The 18,134-nt window shown below is 41.8% G+C and overlaps 1 protein-coding gene across 11 annotated transcripts in view; it reads right to left on the bottom strand.

The window, feature by feature from the left end:
• The window catches only part of STOX2 (storkhead box 2), a 142,247-nt gene that overhangs the window by 3,699 nt on the left and 120,414 nt on the right, over positions 1-18,134 (bottom strand). For all 11 annotated transcript variants that reach the window (XM_040554995.1, XM_040554996.1, XM_040555001.1 and 8 more), the window contains 2 exons: positions 15,961-16,113; positions 3,534-5,799 (listed from right to left, as the gene is read on the bottom strand). In XM_040554995.1, the coding sequence (XP_040410929.1) occupies positions 3,534-5,799; positions 15,961-16,113 (2,419 nt within the window). The remainder of the gene's footprint in view (positions 1-3,533; positions 5,800-15,960; positions 16,114-18,134) is intronic.

The following is an 18,134-nucleotide window of genomic DNA, read 5'->3' on the forward strand; positions in this document are numbered from 1 at the left end:
ATATAACAGACCAAGTTCCTTTCGTTCTAACATACTGCTTGTCCATGGGAGTGACAGCATACTTAGCGCTTTTAAAGAGTAAGCCTTTTATTTTACTAATGACAGAGTTTCATGGTCGGTTTAAAATCGACCTATATTTACCTGCTACTGAAAGGAGCAGCTCCCACCTGCCTTGTGTGGTCCTGACCCTGCAACATGTTCCTCTCCCAGTTAAATACTAGTCCTGAGAAAAAAGATGAGGGCTAGTAACAGGGGAAGAGTGGAAACACACAGCCTGGAACGTGGCAGGGAGAAACGTGTCAGTGCATGGCACAGGGGAAGAAAGAAACGCCTTGTGCAGCTGTAGTAATAAATGTAGCTGCAAACCATCCTAAACTGACTGAATCTGGAAAAATCAATGATGCTTTTAGAAAAGCTCTCGTAGATATTTTTAATTTGATCAGATTTGGTACTGATCACTTCCTGCCAATCACCTGATTGTAAGTACGTCCAAACAGCGACGACGGGCGACGCTCACACTAAGCAACCTCTGTGAGCTGCGGTGACGTAGGGTGTGATTCTGTTGCTCAATTTTTGATCCCTCTCCCTCTGCTTATTAATGAAAACAGATGCAATCTTTGTTTTTCAGAGATCGGCCAGTACTGCATCGTTCTTTACGGGACCACCAATTCCAGATTTTCAAACCAATTTCAATTCCAATGTTGCAAACTGACCACTGTTAACATCTATAGATGATGACTGCAGTGAGAGTTTAGCATGCTGAGCAATGCCAAAATTAGCTCTGAGGTGAAAAGAACAGCAGTATTACATGAACTTTAAAAACAAAGGAAAAAAATAATATTAAAAGCTAGTGGATACTATATACCACTTGTATAAATGTGCTGAACAAGATACAGTGAGGCTGTTTTCCCAATGGCAACGTATTCATGAATTTCTCATACAAAATACTTTTGAAGTCAAACGACCACTGCAAATCTCGTTAACTACATCCTGTGTTGGTGGTTTTGTTTTTTTTTTTAAATGCCCCTTTTTTTCCTGCAATTTGTCACACTTTGAAAATATCCTTTTTCTTTCACAGTGTAGAATTGGTAATTTTGATTCCCCGAGCAACGCTACACACTGCAGTTTAAATGAAAGATGAAAAGATACCACCACACCCCAGGAAGTCCCGTTACACATTAGTGGAAGCTAGGAGAGTACACTCGAGAAATATCCTTAGAAACGTGTCCTGTTTTGATCCTCTTCCTGAGGTACCTGCTAATGGACACTCAGATCTAGGGGAATCTCACCAGATGGATGCTGGATGGTGTTTTTTTATTTCCTGGAAAAGGGCTGTGGAGTACATTTTTTATAAGGTAGGAAAGTAATAACAGCACGGTAATTATAGCCAAAGGGTTGAATTCACCCTCAGCTCCACTTATTTTTATAGTTATATCAAGGAGTGACCAAAAGCGAGCAAAAGCATCCAATTTAATCATCTTGATGCAAAACTCATGACTTGGACATATAAAAGCCTTTGAAATATCCAGAATATATGCTGGCCTTATGAAACAAATACACAGAAAAAAAACCTACAGAATGCTGCATTTTTGTATAAATAAAAAAAGCTTACTTGCAAAAAAAATTGTTAATAAATAAACAGTAAAATAAAAAAGGGATGCATAGAGCACAATCATTATTAAAAGCTGCTTATCTGTTTCCCTTTTAATCTTTACAGAGTGGTATAGCAGCACTAAACCCAGTATGCTCACAACATTCTGTTCTCTTGCTAGCTAAGTTTAAGCTGAACATCAACAGCAATTTTAGCTTTTGTGTAACCAGTTAGGGAAGGAAATATCTGACTTTGCATTAACCAGAAATGCAAGCTTATACTCAGTTTGCATGCAGCAGGCAAGACAGCAATCTAAGAACTGATTTTTATCCAGTCAACACCCTGTCCTGTAGATGAAATGCACGCTGCAGAGTGAGGCAGGCTGGGCAAGCAGCAACAAACATCATATACTCCCCTGCAAAAACTGACTGCAAGTATAGCACTTCAGCTTAAAGAAATTACATTTTTTTTAAAAAACAGTGCACACAGCCTCATACAGCACTTGTGTGTGAAAAAGATGCCGAGCATCTGCAGAACTGTAACAGGAGCAAATCCAAACCCTTCTTGTATTTAAGTTAGATTCAGTGTAAGTGCAATGACTTGCTCAAATTATTTTTCAAAATTTTTACTCGGAAGAATCATACATGTGTTAAAAGCCTGCTCTGGTAGTTTGCTGTTCCCTGCATGCTGCAGCAGGCCCAGTAATTCCTGCCTTGTCATTAACATCAAGCAGGAGTAACCATCAAATCCAAAGGAATTTATTCCAGAGTGACAGGACTAACTGAAAAGGAAATGTCTAGGAGCAGGAAACCCTTCACATGCCTTTCTGAGAGCCTTTGCTATAGATTTAAAAGAATATATAATTTTGAGGAATAAGAACACTTTTTATAGTGAAAAAAAAAACACACCACAACACCAAACAACATTTTCTTTCACCTTATACAAATCCAGTCTTGGAGGTTTTATTTTTAAACACAGCCAATAAATAATTTAAGCCTAAGCAAGACATTATAAAAGAACAACCATCGTAAATTATTTCTGTGGGTTTAGAGTCATTGTTCTGAACTCTGATGGGTTGCTATCCAGGGCAAACAAAACCAGGCAAGCTCCACTCCAGGGGGGACCTACGGCTGCCAAAGGCCAGAGGGAGAAGGAAGAAGGCTCAGATGAAGGATTCTTAACCTGGAAATGAGCTGGTGAAATCTTCAGGGTAGGAAACACACCAGCAACTCTCTCCTCCCTGTGTCTGTGAGACTCCTAGTGCACTGAGACTTCTGTGATGTCTGAGATCCCTGCAACGGGAATGGCTAACCACTGCCACCACACACAAACGTCTGGACTCCTTTCCCAAGTGCCCTAGGCAAGACACCTCCCTCTCTGCTGATGCAGAGCTGGGTCACCTCTGAAGTTCAAATATCCTGAGCGCTTTCAGCTGTGGAGGGGGAACAGCTGTTCCAGTCTCAGCAGTTTGGAATGGTGACAGATAGATAAATACACTTCCAAAATGTTTTAAGAAAACAAAGAAAAAAGCACAAAGCCCCCCCCCCCCCCATTTTTTTTTTCTGTCTGAACCAAGGATAATGGCACCTAGTTATGTCTACTCTTCCAATTAGTCTTGATGGGGAAGGGGAGGGGGGAGTATGCAGGAGCTCACCCCTTCTACTCTACATGCAAACACAAGCTTAAAACAGAATAAAGGATACAGGGAGTTTTTTCAGCAAAAGCAAAATTATCTAATACAGTCAATGCCGCAAATGGCCTCTGGTTACTTACAGTATGGGGGAAGACCCACACCTCTGAATTGTGGATTCAGAGCTGCAGAAAACACGGTCTGAAAGCCCAAATGTGCTTAATACGGCCCTATGTTCTGTCACCAACACAACACACACAGGTAACTAAAACTTCCTAGCCGGTAAAGCTGCAATTAAGGAGACAGTCCTACCGTGGGGAGTTGAACCCGCTGTCCACAGTAATGCTGCTGCTGTCCATGCTGTCCAGGCGGGCCGAGTGGGTGGCTCGCTGGTTGTTGCTGCTTTCCGTTTCCTTCGGGGCGAGCAGAGTGAGATTCTTCTCAAACTTCCGCTGCAGGTCCCGCTCCTTTTCTCGCTCTAGGAGCCACTGCATGGTGCCCACGTCATCCCTGTTCTTCTCTTCCTCAGCGTTTTTGTTGGTCCCCTCCTCCGAGTCGTCGTCGTCGGACACGTTGTAGTAGTCGAAGGAGGCCTCCTGGTTCCCAGTCGTCTCCTGCTGCCTCTGTGACCCAGGCATGGCCTGCGTGACCGAGCTGACTATCGCTTGCTCCAGCTTCTCGCATCGGACCGGCAACGTGTCAGAGGGGGTCTTCTGGTGGGGCTTGAGCAGGGGTGTGCTAGACTTATGGTAACTATTCACAGAAAGAGTGTTGTGCAGAGGTTTAAAGAGGGTATCCTTGCTAAATATTTCTTTCCTTTTATCCAGGCTGCTTGACTCAGCGCTGTGGTGTTGGACCAGCCGCCCGTTCGCCATCACCTCTGGAGTCTGGCCAGCTACTGCTGAGCCACTGCTCGGGCCCTTCGGGGACTCCTCTTTGTGCACCCCGGGCTCCCTGACAACATGCTGAGACTGTCTTTCTGAGGGAGCCATTTTTTTGAGCCCGTCTGTCCCTGTCAGCGTGTCATGATCCTCCTTATTCTTTCCCAGCGGTGACGGAGCGGTAAGCACGGTCTCGCTGGACGTGTTGCACTGGAAATAGTCATCGACTGCAGATTTTGTTGTGCAGGAGTTGAGCTCGCTGTACGACGGCAAGTTCTCCGTAGGCTTGTTTTGTTCCAACAGGCTACACGAACTGGGGGTTTCTACACTGCCACTGGCTATTTCAGGGATGCAAGTCTCTTTGTAGCCTGCGGCTGAAATCAGAGCCCTTTGATGACTGAGTGACTGAGACGGCCGTAAGGTACTATCGTCAATGTAAGTTTGGCTAGTCGTTTGGTCATCTGGGCTACAGCCTTCACCTATGTCTTCAGGTGTGCCTAAAGTAGCTGAACCCAGAGGTCCTTTGGAGTTATCCATGGATCTAGACCTTTCTTTAGCCTTACTGGACCGCTCATTCCTTGATCGTCTATCCTGCGTATGGCTGTGGCTCCGGTGGACCTTGGAGTGGGAGCTTCCCCTGGAAGGTTCAGGAAAAGGCATTTCAGTTCTTCTTTTGGCCAGCTCCCCAGACACGTCCCATTCTGGTGTCATGGGAAAGTGAGATTCAATCATGTTAGGATTGCTGTGCATTATAAAATTATCTCCCTTGTGTTCTATTATAAAACAGCCTTCCCGTGGGGATCGAGTCAAGGGATCGTAGAAGTCATACTCCCTTTCGGCAGGGATATCCAAATGAGAGCCATCTGATGGATCTCCTTTGGACACCCGAGTCTTGCTGTGTGACCTCGACTTCCCATGAGACTTTCTGTGATTCCTACTTTTTTTACTTCGTCCACTGTGGTGAGCTGAAGATCCTGCTTTGCTTCGTTGAGCCTTTTCTTCTTCAAGTTTCTTCATTAGTGCAGTGTGCCTCATGACATTTTCCACAGTCAAGTCTGGGTTAATGCGCCTGATAATCTCCATTTCTACTTCTCTAGGTATAGTGGTAGGGGTGTCCTCGTCCCTTAGCGGCCACTCCTCTGGAGGAAACTGGGCAGAGAAATTCGCCAACTGTTTTGTCTTGTCCTTCTTAAAACTTAATCGGAATAATTTGAGTCCAAATTTCTTAGACTGCTTTTCTACATCCTTGGGCTTTGTGAGCGTCTCTGCTTTATAAGAAAAATTGACAGTACTTTTACTTTTCTCAGTAGGTGGGACCTGACATAACGAAGGAGGACAGTATGAGTCTTTACAGTCTTTTGCTGATTTCCTCTGTAGGGTAGATGCATGCATGCTGTGCATGTCCTCTCTGCAACAATGGCAGGAGTCGCAGTGGTTTTTGGGTAGTGTTCGATCCCTGACGCATCCCGAGGTGGAGGGAGTTATAGTTCCTTGTTGCGGAGAGGTACATTGAGACCTGTCAGGTATCCTCTCGTCCAAATGGTACCATTTACTGTTAGTTCTTATGAGAGATGGTGTTATAAAGTAAGTCTGCGGGGTTACAATGAAATAACCATCCGGAGTTGGGTATATTTTCCTCTCCCGTACAAGCATATTCAAGGTATGTCGAAGGATTTCTGGACTGGGTGTTGGAACTCCTAGAAATGACAGCAAACAACAATCAGGGAGTGCGTAAACCTTGGAGGACCTCTCTGGCTCCCCCCCTCCCCTGCAAAAAACTGTTTTTCTGATGTGTAGGCTGGAATATGCTGAACAAACAACTCCAGCAAAGTACTTTGCTAGGCATTCTCTTGTCTGTTTGTTTTTCCACTTATCTCCTACACTTTAGATGTATGAATTATTAAGTAGAAAGGAGGCCATTAATGGAGTGTTTGGGAAAAAAAAAAAAAAGAGAGAGAACAACTAGTCACTTCCATTGCACAGGTGACCCTAAGCTACAAGATGAAATCACTGGAAAGCAAAGGGTATCGGGGGAATACTTCACTTTTTTTCTTCTTCCAACCAAACACCTATATCCCAATTCACCAGAAGTATTTAGAACAATGTACAGTCATGTATAAAACAGTGGTTATTTGCTTACTTGGATGCCTAAGTTGTTTCTCTATGGAAGAATACTACAAAGGAAAAAAAAAAAAAAAAGCATCCCCCAAATTTAAAACGTCTCAACTACAACAGCGGCTCCAAAAGATACGCCTTGAGTGATACAGTTCAACTTGCCCACATAAACTTTTCTACTGTGTTGCAACTTACAGATCTAGCTCCTAACACGCTGCTTCTGAGAGTTCACTGCCTTTCACGTGAGATGTGAGGGGTGCTTACCTAAGTGAAAATATCACATACCACGAGAGGGACAGGCTGTCAACCTTGCACCAGTGTCACACTAGACACATGGCAGACCTGGCGCTGTGAACCTGGTCCTTCACACTGCCAGTACTCCTGCTGGGTTCAGTGGTGCAGGAGCAAGTCTTTAATACTTTATTAGATAAAATACCGAGTTAGCATGCTGTGCACAGGAATAAGCTCCATCTAGAGCTAAGGGAACAAGAGGTTTAGTTCACAAGCCAGTTTTAAAAAATCTGTTTGTGTTGAATTAAAAATAAAAATCTTGGAATTTTTTCAGTGGAAAAAGTTATCTTCAAGCAATACATTTGCTGAACTAAAAACTGCTTAAGTTTATTTCTGGGTACTAACCTGGTTTATGTTTTTAGAATTGAAGAAATTGTTTTAACCAATTAGTATTATTTACTCTAGGTTTTAGTTTTCTTTTCATCAAAACTAATTTAGAAAACAAGTAGCAGAAACAGAGAGTAAGTTAAGCTGGAAGGGACCTCCTGAAGCCATGTGGTCAGCCCACCTACTCGAGATCAGGCCAACTTAGGTCACGTTGTTCAAGGCCTTGTCAAGTCAAATTCTGCATAACTGAAAGGACTGGAATTCCATGAAATTGATGCATGCATGCATTTCATCAAAGTATCTGCTTTTCACAAAAACACTTCATGGAAAAATCCCAACCAGCTGTACCTGTGACAGACACAGTTATCTTCTGCGGCACACAGCGCGTGGTCACCAGCTCTTCACCTGCGTGTCAAAGGCTGGAGTCTGCAAGCTCACTGAGCTCCTTGTGTGAGCAAACACGAGGATGACAGCAAGGGCTCTGGCGCTACCACCAACATCCCACCGAACGGGCAGCGTGCTGTTGATGGCGCACATAAATGGGCTCCAAACTTCAGCTCCCAGTACCACAGCACAAATGAAAGGCAAGGCAATGAAAAGTTCACTATCTCAGAGCGTGCTCCACGTGACAAAGAAACCAAGAATATCCAGCTTCTTTACTGGCTAATCTGGGATGCTGAAATTAGATCAAATAAATAAACAAACAGGCCTGGAAGAAGGCTCTGCATTTTACCAATACTTTTCAAAATGCAAATGGATGCCACAAAGCTCACATACACCATCGCTGAAAAATGCTACCAAATGAAGAAGCTCACACAACATTTTTTTCAAAGGAAGTGGGAAGGGAAAGCTTTTATACTTTGTATTTCAGAATGTCTCTGTTGAACAGCTTGACTTTTTAAATGAACTGGAGAACTCGCTCAAAACCAGTTTCTTGCAGCAAGGGTAACTCAGCACAGGCATGTTCTTGAGGACTGGATGACAGCCTGTAGTAAAACACTTGGTGACTCAAATAAGTCCAGCCTTTGTGAACAAAGCAAGTCTTACAGTGCTGAACAAACTACAGGTGACCAGTAGCACAGCTTACAGCAGCTCTAACAACCTGTAAGCCTCAGAAGCCTTGCTGCCGTGCACCCTCACACTTGATTTCATGATACCAAACACGGTGACAAGATCTCCCATTCACCATGTCAAGCACATTGGAAAGTAAAGCACAGTAAGTAAAATAAAGGTTCAATTTCTTGGCTGCTTCTGCCAAAGAAACAGATGCAAACTACCTGGGAAATAAGGAGTGGTGGAAAGTGAAGAGAATTAACAAGGAACGGACATACACCATTTTCCATGAAGAAAAGCATAGGCCCCATGCCCTTTATTTTAACATGCCCTTGTACATCTGCAGAGCCATGCTGAAGGAAATCTGGAGGAGCTCTGCCTGAGTTGAGCCCTGACTAGAATTTACGGGAAGAGGTAAGCGTAACTTCACTTCCTTTACTTACAACTACAACAGCACACTACGTAAGAAGAAACAAGTAGAAAGATGCTAGTCCCTCTTATGCATGTTACTATTGCACTGCTTTGATCTGCCAAAATCTGAAAATCCCCTTTTTGCCCAAACTTGAGGAGTGGTGCAGGTGCCTACTCTCTCACATGGGAGAAGGGACTGCCTGCCCAGAATCCAAGGCAGCCCCTGCTTGCAAGTCTTATGCTTTTACTCCAGTGTAGATATTGTCCCTAAATTGGCCATTTCTAAATGTAGCTGACACCCTTCTATATCCAGGGATAGAGCTCAGGCTGAGAAAAACAAGAAAGATACCACCTAATTCTGCCTGCAAGTTCTAGGCACCACCCTCATGACATGAAGGCAAAACAGCCTGTGTAGAACAGGAAACAGACTTTTTTTGGCTACAAAAAGAAATAATGTCTTCTCCACTTAACTTTCTTTTATGGAAAACTTCCCCCCTCCACTCTTTCTGCAGATTTGGTCACTTAATGAAGGAGAAAGAAAAAAAAAGCAACACAGCACTCAAGTTTATTTACAATAAACCACCTATAGCCTTACCCACTAATACTACAGCAAAGGGACTTTCCTTCGTAATATTCATCTCCTTTTTCTTAACATGTATTCTTAACTTCTGAAACACGCCTTTACCAAAAAGGCACACACTAAAAGCAATGTGGAGAATACCGGTGCCCACCTTTCATTTGAATGATTACATGTTCGTGTTTCTATATTTCAGTAGCTGTAGCTGCATGCACGCTCTTGTACTTAGAATTCAACCTTCCTGCAGATTCAATGACAGTAGACAAACAGCACAGGCAACTTAGTAAGTATTCTTACGTCTGGCTTCAAATGTTATTTGAATTTAGGGACATGGCCATACTGCTCATATCCAGTAGCATCTGGATGCTACAACTAAAATCTTACAATGGAAACAGCAGTGTTAGGAGTAACATGGACATACGAGAGAAAGCAGTTAAAACAGAGAAGGTATATATATATGGGTCAGTACACAGAGTTCATGGGCAGTCCATAGAGCTCAAAGAGGGTGCCTTATCCAGAGGAAATAGAAGAGGTAAGGACAGTACATACTTTGAGAGAGTATGTGAGAGTGAAAAACGGAAGGAATACACAAATGAAAGGGATAATCAGAAACATGCCTCTTTTCCTCACTTCATGTGGTAATTCTGGAGAGAGAGCACTTGGATTGCTGGATGAGCAAACATGCCAGGCATAGCAACAGATGGGAAATGCTGAAATTCAGAGAGTCAGGGGAAAAAAGGCACATCCCTCCCTAGGCCTGAGTCCTACATCTCTCTGAACTGAAGACATCAATCAATATGCCAAGCTTCCTCTGGACTGTGAGGCAGTGGCACTTGGTAAGCAGGCTGCCCTCAGCATAACCCCAGGAACACGAAGACTAATTTCAGTTCCTATAACAACCAGTGGTCAGCACCAGAGTGTGTACACCTTCAGTCCTGTGCTGAGGCCCGTATGTCTGCTCGGACAGCAGCACCCGTTCTGCCTTAGGCTTTGCATCACAAGCGGTGGATGACTCCAAACTCAAGCTTATACGCCTCTCCATCCTGTGCTGAAAATGCACTACAGGATCCAATACTGCTCCCATTGCCATGCAGCTGTTGTGCAGCGGTCAATCACTCCTCCTTCCTCTTCACATACAACTTGACCAATCCATTGCATTCTTCAGGAGCCTACACATAAATATCTCAATACATACCCACCTTTGTCTAGTCCTTTGTCCTTATTTTACTTAAAAACATTTTTAAAATATGTTGATTGTTTTTTTTTTTAAAAAAAGGAGGAAGACATTCTCCTGTGAGTTTACAGAAAAGTGAGGGGAAAGAGACTGATAGGGATCTTCTAATGTTTTATACTAGCTTACACAAAATGCCTTGCAAATACATGGTAGAAATAATCATGCATATTTTTCACCCAACAAACCATAATGACTACAATGTGTTGGGTAAACGGGTCTCTGAACACTGGGTGCACTGTAGTTACATTAATCCACTAAGTCCTGGGAGCAGAGAATGGGCAGACTAACATCAAGGAGGAAATAATTAGCGTGGCTGGGCAGTCAGTGACGCTGTAAGTGAACTGCGCCAGCCTTCTCTCTGGAGTTGGAGCCTGCCGCTTCTATCCACTGCATGCAGACTTCCCTGTGGCTCACTGCCCCAGCGGTGACGGTGGCAGGTGCAGCTCTCTGGAGCCCAGTGCTGACAGCTAACGCTGGCTACAGGCTTCGTCCAGGTCTCTTTCAGGTACTTATGAAAGCAGGCACAGCCCCAAACTTGAATTAGGCTGTCCTGTAGCGCGGACAGGAGCAATGACATCCCTCTGGTTCCCATTTTTGCTATTTTGAATACGTCTTCATACTTAGTACGTCTGTGAGTACTTCAAATATGGCATAGCCTCAGCAGATGTACACTTGAGTGGTGCCTACTGCTCATAACCAGAGCCAAATGGCACAAAGATCAAGAAGTGTATTTACACTGGGAAGTGTAAAATTTATCCTACCTAACAATTCCTTTTTCCCACTACTTTCATTTTCCCTCTGGAGCAGTTAAACATTTTACCCCAAGGCTCCAGCTCTGTTGCTGGGTTTTGTTTTTGAACTTGAAGTAGTGGGGCAGTGGCTGGCAATCAAGCTCAGTGCAGTTAATAGAAACATAAGATCCTAAGGCCCAAATTTACTCCACTGGATTTAGGGTGTGCAGTGGAATTATACAAACTTAGAAGTCCAAGCTTCCCATACTAACATCAGGAAGAGAGATTCTCCCATTTCACAATTCATATTCATACAGTAAAAAAACAAAACAAAACAAAACACACACCACACTCCCACACAAGAAGCCTCCTTGTTTAGTGCCATGGTTGGTGGGGTTTCCATGTTAGATTGTGGCAGCTCGAATCAAAAATAAAATAAATGCTCCTCTGTGTGGGCTTTTACTAAAAGTTCTGCAACCTTTAAAGAGGTTAAAAGAAACAGCACAGAAAAGTTCTGTGGATGAAGACCCTAAGATAGCAGTGGGTCATTTAACTGTTCTGCATATGGCACTTTCAAAGCCATTCATCAGGTGAAAAAATAAACACACTGATGAGAAAGCATAAAACGGGAACACGCTGGGACTGGCCTTGCTCCAACTAGAGCCACTGGCCAAGATTCTCCTGACTTCAGCACGAACAGAGCAGGCCTGAAGGCTCTCAGTCAATGAAAAGAGGATCTATTTTTTGTCAGTGTGCATTTACCGTTTGACAGCTCTACACCTTTTCACATTTTGTGAGCCAGGGAAGCAATGGGCCAAAGCGGCTTCCCGTTCCTGTTATCAGCTCAATTATCCCAAGGTGGGAAGTCCAAGTAGGAAGATCTGCACATTTGCGACTGGCCACTGCAAATGGGAAACCAGCAAGGTACAATAACTTGATGAGGCAACTAGGACAGCAAGGCCTTCATGCCTGCACAGTTTCTCCACAGTTACCACCGCCAGGACTGGGTTTGCAGGGGATTGTTTTTAAGTCAAGCCTCTTCCTCAGTTAGATCTGCAACTCCCCCACACCGTCTCAGTTGTCTGACTCTTCACTCACGTGGCTAGATACAACCCATGATCGACACTCCAAGGATAACAAAGCATTTAAAATAATCAACAAGACTTAGCAGCCCTATTGTGTTGGAAATACCAATGAGAGAGAGAGGGCAAGCGACTTGTCAAAGATTGTGGCAACTCTGCGGTACAAGCGGATGAAGAAATCAGATTTCCCGGTTTCCTCAAGATTCTTTTCTTCATAGTAACCTGCCCACATCGTTTCTATATATAACCTGCCCCTGCGTTCAGAAGTCTCCTTATGGTCTCCCTTCCCGTATTAAACAGTAGCAAGAGGAAAAAAAAAAACAACAGTAGTTTAGAGACTAGAGTTTATCATTTAAAATACTGTATGACAGCAGTGGTGTTATTTAAGATTATGTAGCGTTTTAATAATTCAAGAGCAGAAACTGTCTGGACCCTGAATCATCAGACATGTACATTTTTTGCATCTCAAGAGAGTCTACTATGCCATCCACTGAGCTCCCAGACAGAAGATTATGTCTTGTTTGCTGCTCACAAAGAACACTGACCTAGAGTGAACTCAGTTAATGTAAGACACTTATTTTAAGCGCGACATATACATTTCACATATTTAAAGAGTGAACAGATAGGAAGGTGGACGCCAGAGGGATTTGCCAGCTTTCAGAAAAATATGTTTGCTTCGAAAGTGACCTAGTCCAATGCACAGACAAACTTTCCCCACTGAAATTCTGAACACCTTAAAATGATTTTAATAACTATGTGGACAAAACTGGAAAGAAAAGAAAAAGCCTTCCTAAAGGCAGCATAGTCTAAAACTTGATGCTTTCTTCAGCCATGGTCATACCCCTAAGAGGGTCTGGCTGCCAAACACAGGACCAGAGGTTACATTCTTAGCTCCTTATACTGGATTTCAAAGATTTACATTTCGTGCACAGGATTAGAACCGTGGTCAATAAATTATAAAGTGGGGCTGTACAAACATCTCATTGTTTAATTCTAAGTTAGAATAATGGGAGCACGTGCAGCAGGAACTCTCGCTTTTTAAAAAACCTAGCAAATAACAAACGCCACGAATAAGATGTGCATTATCATTACAAACTTTGTCAATAAAATAAATTCATGAAAAATACGTCTGAAGTAGTATTTAAATGGTGTTAAATCTGCTAAAATGATTTTCTCCTGAGCTGATGCTAAGGCTTAACAAGGGATAAAAGAAATACTCTGATTGGCTCATGAAATACTAGTTAAGGATGTGGAGCGGTTGCTATGTGATGTTATAAATAATTAGCATACCTTATTTCACATAGAGCCATGGCCCAGATTTATGCCTGCACAATGGCTCAGCAAACTAGAGGGCTAGACTGCTAGTGTAAGACCCGCACTGAGGAAAGAGGTTTATTATTCTTAGGCAGTTTGAGAATGGCATCTGGGGTCTTAGGAAATTTATACATGCCATGAAACGCAGTGAAGCATCTGTTCATTAAAACACAAACGGCACAGGCAGACAAGTGCTGCTACAGGGTGAGATACAGAGAGGTTATTTGACAATGACAGATACTTCTACACTGATAATGCTCTCCTCTCTCTCAGCGCATCAGAGCCTAATTAGGCAAAATAAACTATCAGAATATGGGAGGACATCAGGTAATTGAAAATAGCCACAGTGATCACAAGGACTCATGGCTGATTTTTGGGACAGTTTGGGCAGACAAGTGGAGATATCATTCAGCACAAGAAAGAGGTTCTGTTTATTGGAAAAAGGTGTGAGATGTATGGATAACCCTCATACACTGACAGAACATGCATGCTCTGTTACACGTCCTATGGGTGAGAGAGAAAGGCGCTCTTCTAGAGACGGGAAAAAATTGGACAACAAAGGGTGGATTGTTTACATATAATTTTATTTATGTTTTGGGTAGGAAAAAAAACAAGGCTCTCCTTTTTTAATCCCAGACTTGAGAAATGCACATGCTCATGGCTAGTGGAAAAAAGAGGCAGCAAGAGACCGTGTGCTAACTTGCCTCAGGCTTCTTGTGAGCAGAGCCTACAAAATAATCCAGCCTGTTGAATTATTTTTGATGTATGGTTCTGTCCTGCAAGAATAGCTAGACCTGATAGGCACCTGATAACCATGCTCCCAGGAAACCCAGGGGATGCCACCAATAAATTATCATTTCCACCATGCAATCATGTTTGCAATAAATGTATTGACAGAATCATTGGAAAAACACTTGCAGTCTATGGAACCTTTCTCGTATATGGCTATATAGAAAACGTGACTGGGAAAAAATCATCAAAATAAATTAAACTAGGATTAAAATTGTGAACTTTACCTTCTTTGCATGCTACCCATTATAATTTTTACCACTATTTTCAAAACCTACAAAGCATAATGAAATAAACCCTCACAAGCAAAACCACAAACTGGGTCAGAAAGTCAGTATTTACAAAATATATTTGCAGTAAGTTTTTCCAAAGCGTGAATATCAAACATCAGACAGAATTGTTTACTTCAAACATGACTCTAGATCCAGAACTACATTTTAGAATCCCAGAACCTAGTGCCTGTCATAGTAAAAGCCTACATAACATTCAAGTCTTTAAGTAACTCTTGCTCTGTAACTTAAAGCAGAAAAATTCAAGACAACAAATCAAGGCTGCTCAGATGAAGCAGATGCATCAGTAATTTTCTTACTGGAGAATTTTTAATGAACTGCTTTTACAGCTGTAAAAGAAGTACAATAAAGAGGTTTCTTAGCTAGTTTACAGAATTGTAAACTGAGGCACAGAATGGTCAAACATCTTATCCAGGATCATACAAAGCACAAGTGAAAATATTGGGCTCTCTTGAGCAGTAAAACCTCTGCCCAGGCCTTTACAGCACACTTTTAGATGTCTCTTCAAGATGCATTTTGATTGATTCACCAACTTCTGAAACAGGCTGCCAATAGGGAAGTGGCATATTCACAAGTACATTCTTAATACAGTTTACTTTTGTTGATGTTACAGTATCTTTAATTCAAGACATTTTAATTTTACTGTTAGATAAATATTAGCAATTGCTAGCAAGAAAATCTCCTGAAGAGGACACAGCAAGCAAATCTACGGCTCCAAAACCTTTCTGTCATGGAGAGAGTTGTCAAGTAAAAAATACATTTAAAGATTTTCAAGCAAGTGCAGTGCAGAAGCAAAAGCCAGAACTGCATCCAAGATGACTCCGAAAGGCCCTGGACACCAGGCTGGCAGCTTCCTTTCAGTTTGATTTTAACAATCCCCTGCTGATAGATCTCAACTGCTTGTATCAAGCCCCCCCCGCCCCCAACCCCCAATTTAAGAGTCTGTCACAGGTGCAGGAAAACGTGTGGGAAATCTGCTATTTAAGAGAATGCTCTACACAGAGACCTCTGTGAGGTCAGCCCTATGTTAGTGAATGATGACACTTCAAACAGGTTAATAAAGTCAACAGAGCTCTTATGAGTTAGCTTAAAACCAGCTTGGAAGCCACAAGGCAGAATAAGTCTGCTCTGGCTCCAGCATATGCTTTGTTCTCTGTAAGTACTAAAAAGTACTAAACTCTCCTGAGTATGATAATAAAGAATTTTGTGAGAAAAGAAACAAACAAGGTTATTCTGATATCAGTTCAAAAGAAAAAAAAAAAAAAAAAAAAAGAAACAATCCAATCAAGTTTGTTGTTTAGTACCTCAAGACTGTTTTAACAGTTACAAAAAGTCAGGAATTGACCCTGCAAAATGCATCTCATGTGAACAGCCCTGTCAAAGAGAACTTCATATTCTGGATGTATAAAAATAAAGAACAGAAAAGGTTTTAAGATTAGAACACAAATGCCTCCTTTTACTTTTGGGTAGCATCATCTCCTGGATGGGATGGAAATATTAAGATAAACAGACTACTAAATGCTGAAAACTCCATCTTCTTATAAGCAAGCTAAAAATACAAGCATCTTTCGGGTAGTGAATCCTTTAATTGCCCTTTTACAGACATGAGCTCATCTGACCAATGATTTATTAATGTACAGTTACCTGGGAAGCAGGTTGTTAGGTGCTCCATTAGTGCTTCTTGTGTGACTTGTTTTCGGGCAGAGTTCATTGCTGAGATGGCCAGGCAAAGGATTTCCCCAAGTGGAATAAACTGTGACTGACTGATGGGAGACATGCTGATTGGTGATACATCACCTGCAAAAAGACGACAGATGTGCAGTGAAGCATTTTGTTTGAAAGTGCTGCTCACAGAACGGCGATGAAGAGAGACGACTGGAGATGATGCCATACAGCTCTGCAGGCTTTGTGCTGTGCAGAATAAGAACCATCCAGCTCATTTCAACCAGCAAGCTAATTTCAAAACTCAGACACAGTGAACTTTTGAAAATGGGATATATACAATGCAGACATGGCTTCCCAAAGGGTGCAATAGAGAGATTCAGAAAAATGCCGACAAACTGGCATTTACGGTTGGAAAACCTCTTGTGCCACCAGGTAACTGCATAAACAAAATAATTTTATGCATTTTTCTGGACATAAAGCCTTTACTCCCCTTTCAAAGGCTAGTGGTATAGACCACCTACCATTTCCACTTGATAGAATATTTTTTCTTAATAGTAGTAATAAAGATTACAAAAATATGTTGATGAATAACATTTTCACTCAGCTGATAAAGTGGAACACGCTCTTTAAGGGCACAGAAGCATAAAACACCTAAAGATTGATATTTTGAATAAGTCTGTCCTAGTTCTATGCATCCAATGCCTTTGCATGGATGACGTATTTTTAGAAGAGGAGTTTTAATGGTTCCAGCATGGTCTGAAAATAAACTTTGTTGTAACTTCACCCAAATAATTTTTAATCACGTCATCTTTAAAAATAATTCACTAACATGTACTTCAAAGATCATTGAAAGACCTTCAAAATGAAAGTTACCGGAGAAATGATAATTTGATACTACTAGCATGACTGCACAAATACACTTACACATGTGCATTTTTACACATTTTATATAAATATAGAATTGATTTTACATGCTGCTCTATACCTCCTCTTGAAATGATAACAGCTCCCTGATGATCTCAAACACAGGGGAGAAGGCGACTAGGAGATTTCCTTGTTGGTGGAAAATAAACAAGAAGAGTAACAGACAGAACAAGGGGTGCCAGACTACAAATCTTTTTCCAGCCACAGGTCATTTAATAGCCAGGGATTACATTTTACCTAAATTGCTTTGAAATCTCAGGAAAATCACCCAATTTCTGCTGCCTCAGAGCATTGCTTTGTGATCAAAATCAGGAATCAAATCACTGGATATTAATTCAAATTCAAATTTTTCTCCCCTGATATTGCCCTATTAACCCTATATTCCTATTATGTCTACTACACAGGAACAGCAGTCTCTAAAACTGATTACCAAAATGCATTTAGTCTTGTGTTATGCTCAACACTTTGAAAAAAAAAAAAAAAAGAATTGGTGGGAGTAACAAATTGCATAACTGTTTCAGTGAGACATATGAGCAATATTTTTCAATATACCAGCTGCACAATCTGTTGTACAACAGTGATACACATTACCCAAGACACAATGCTGATTTAAAATACACATTGGTGCTACGCTGCCTCCTGACTGCTTCTGCTTAATCAGGCCTGACCAGATCGTTGCCTCAATCCCACCACAGCAGCTTTCCTCCAGCTTCACCGCAAGTTCCTCCTCGTTCTTATATGACTGCAGAATTGCCTTAAAATATAAACTTTTCTGGACATTTCTATTTATACATTCCTGAAAAGTTCCTGCCACATGTACTTTACATACAAACAATGACAATGAAGAAGATTGCAGACAACTTACAGAGAAATGTGGTAAGATGCGATTTCACATGACTCAGGAGCAAACACCATTTGTTCCCCGGTCATTTGAGAATGGATAAAGAACATCACAGATATTAATTACTGTTTATTAATAATTTTACCTGCCATCAGATTAAATTTTTTCATAAATGAATCTTTGCTATCAGCAAGACACACAAGTCACCACCTGCACTTTGTCTAGGGGAGCGGTTTCTTTAATGACTAAGTTTCACGTCTAGAAAGCATCGGAATGATGATGGGAATTATGCACATTTAGCTAAGCAATTTAAGAAATTACTGCCCCTCACACGGAGATTATCTGTGCCATGGGTGTCGTTGTGAGCACTACTGAGGTTCAGCTCAGT

This window comes from Cygnus olor, chromosome 4, assembly GCF_009769625.2.
Source record: "Cygnus olor isolate bCygOlo1 chromosome 4, bCygOlo1.pri.v2, whole genome shotgun sequence".
Taxonomy (NCBI): domain Eukaryota; kingdom Metazoa; phylum Chordata; class Aves; order Anseriformes; family Anatidae; genus Cygnus; species Cygnus olor.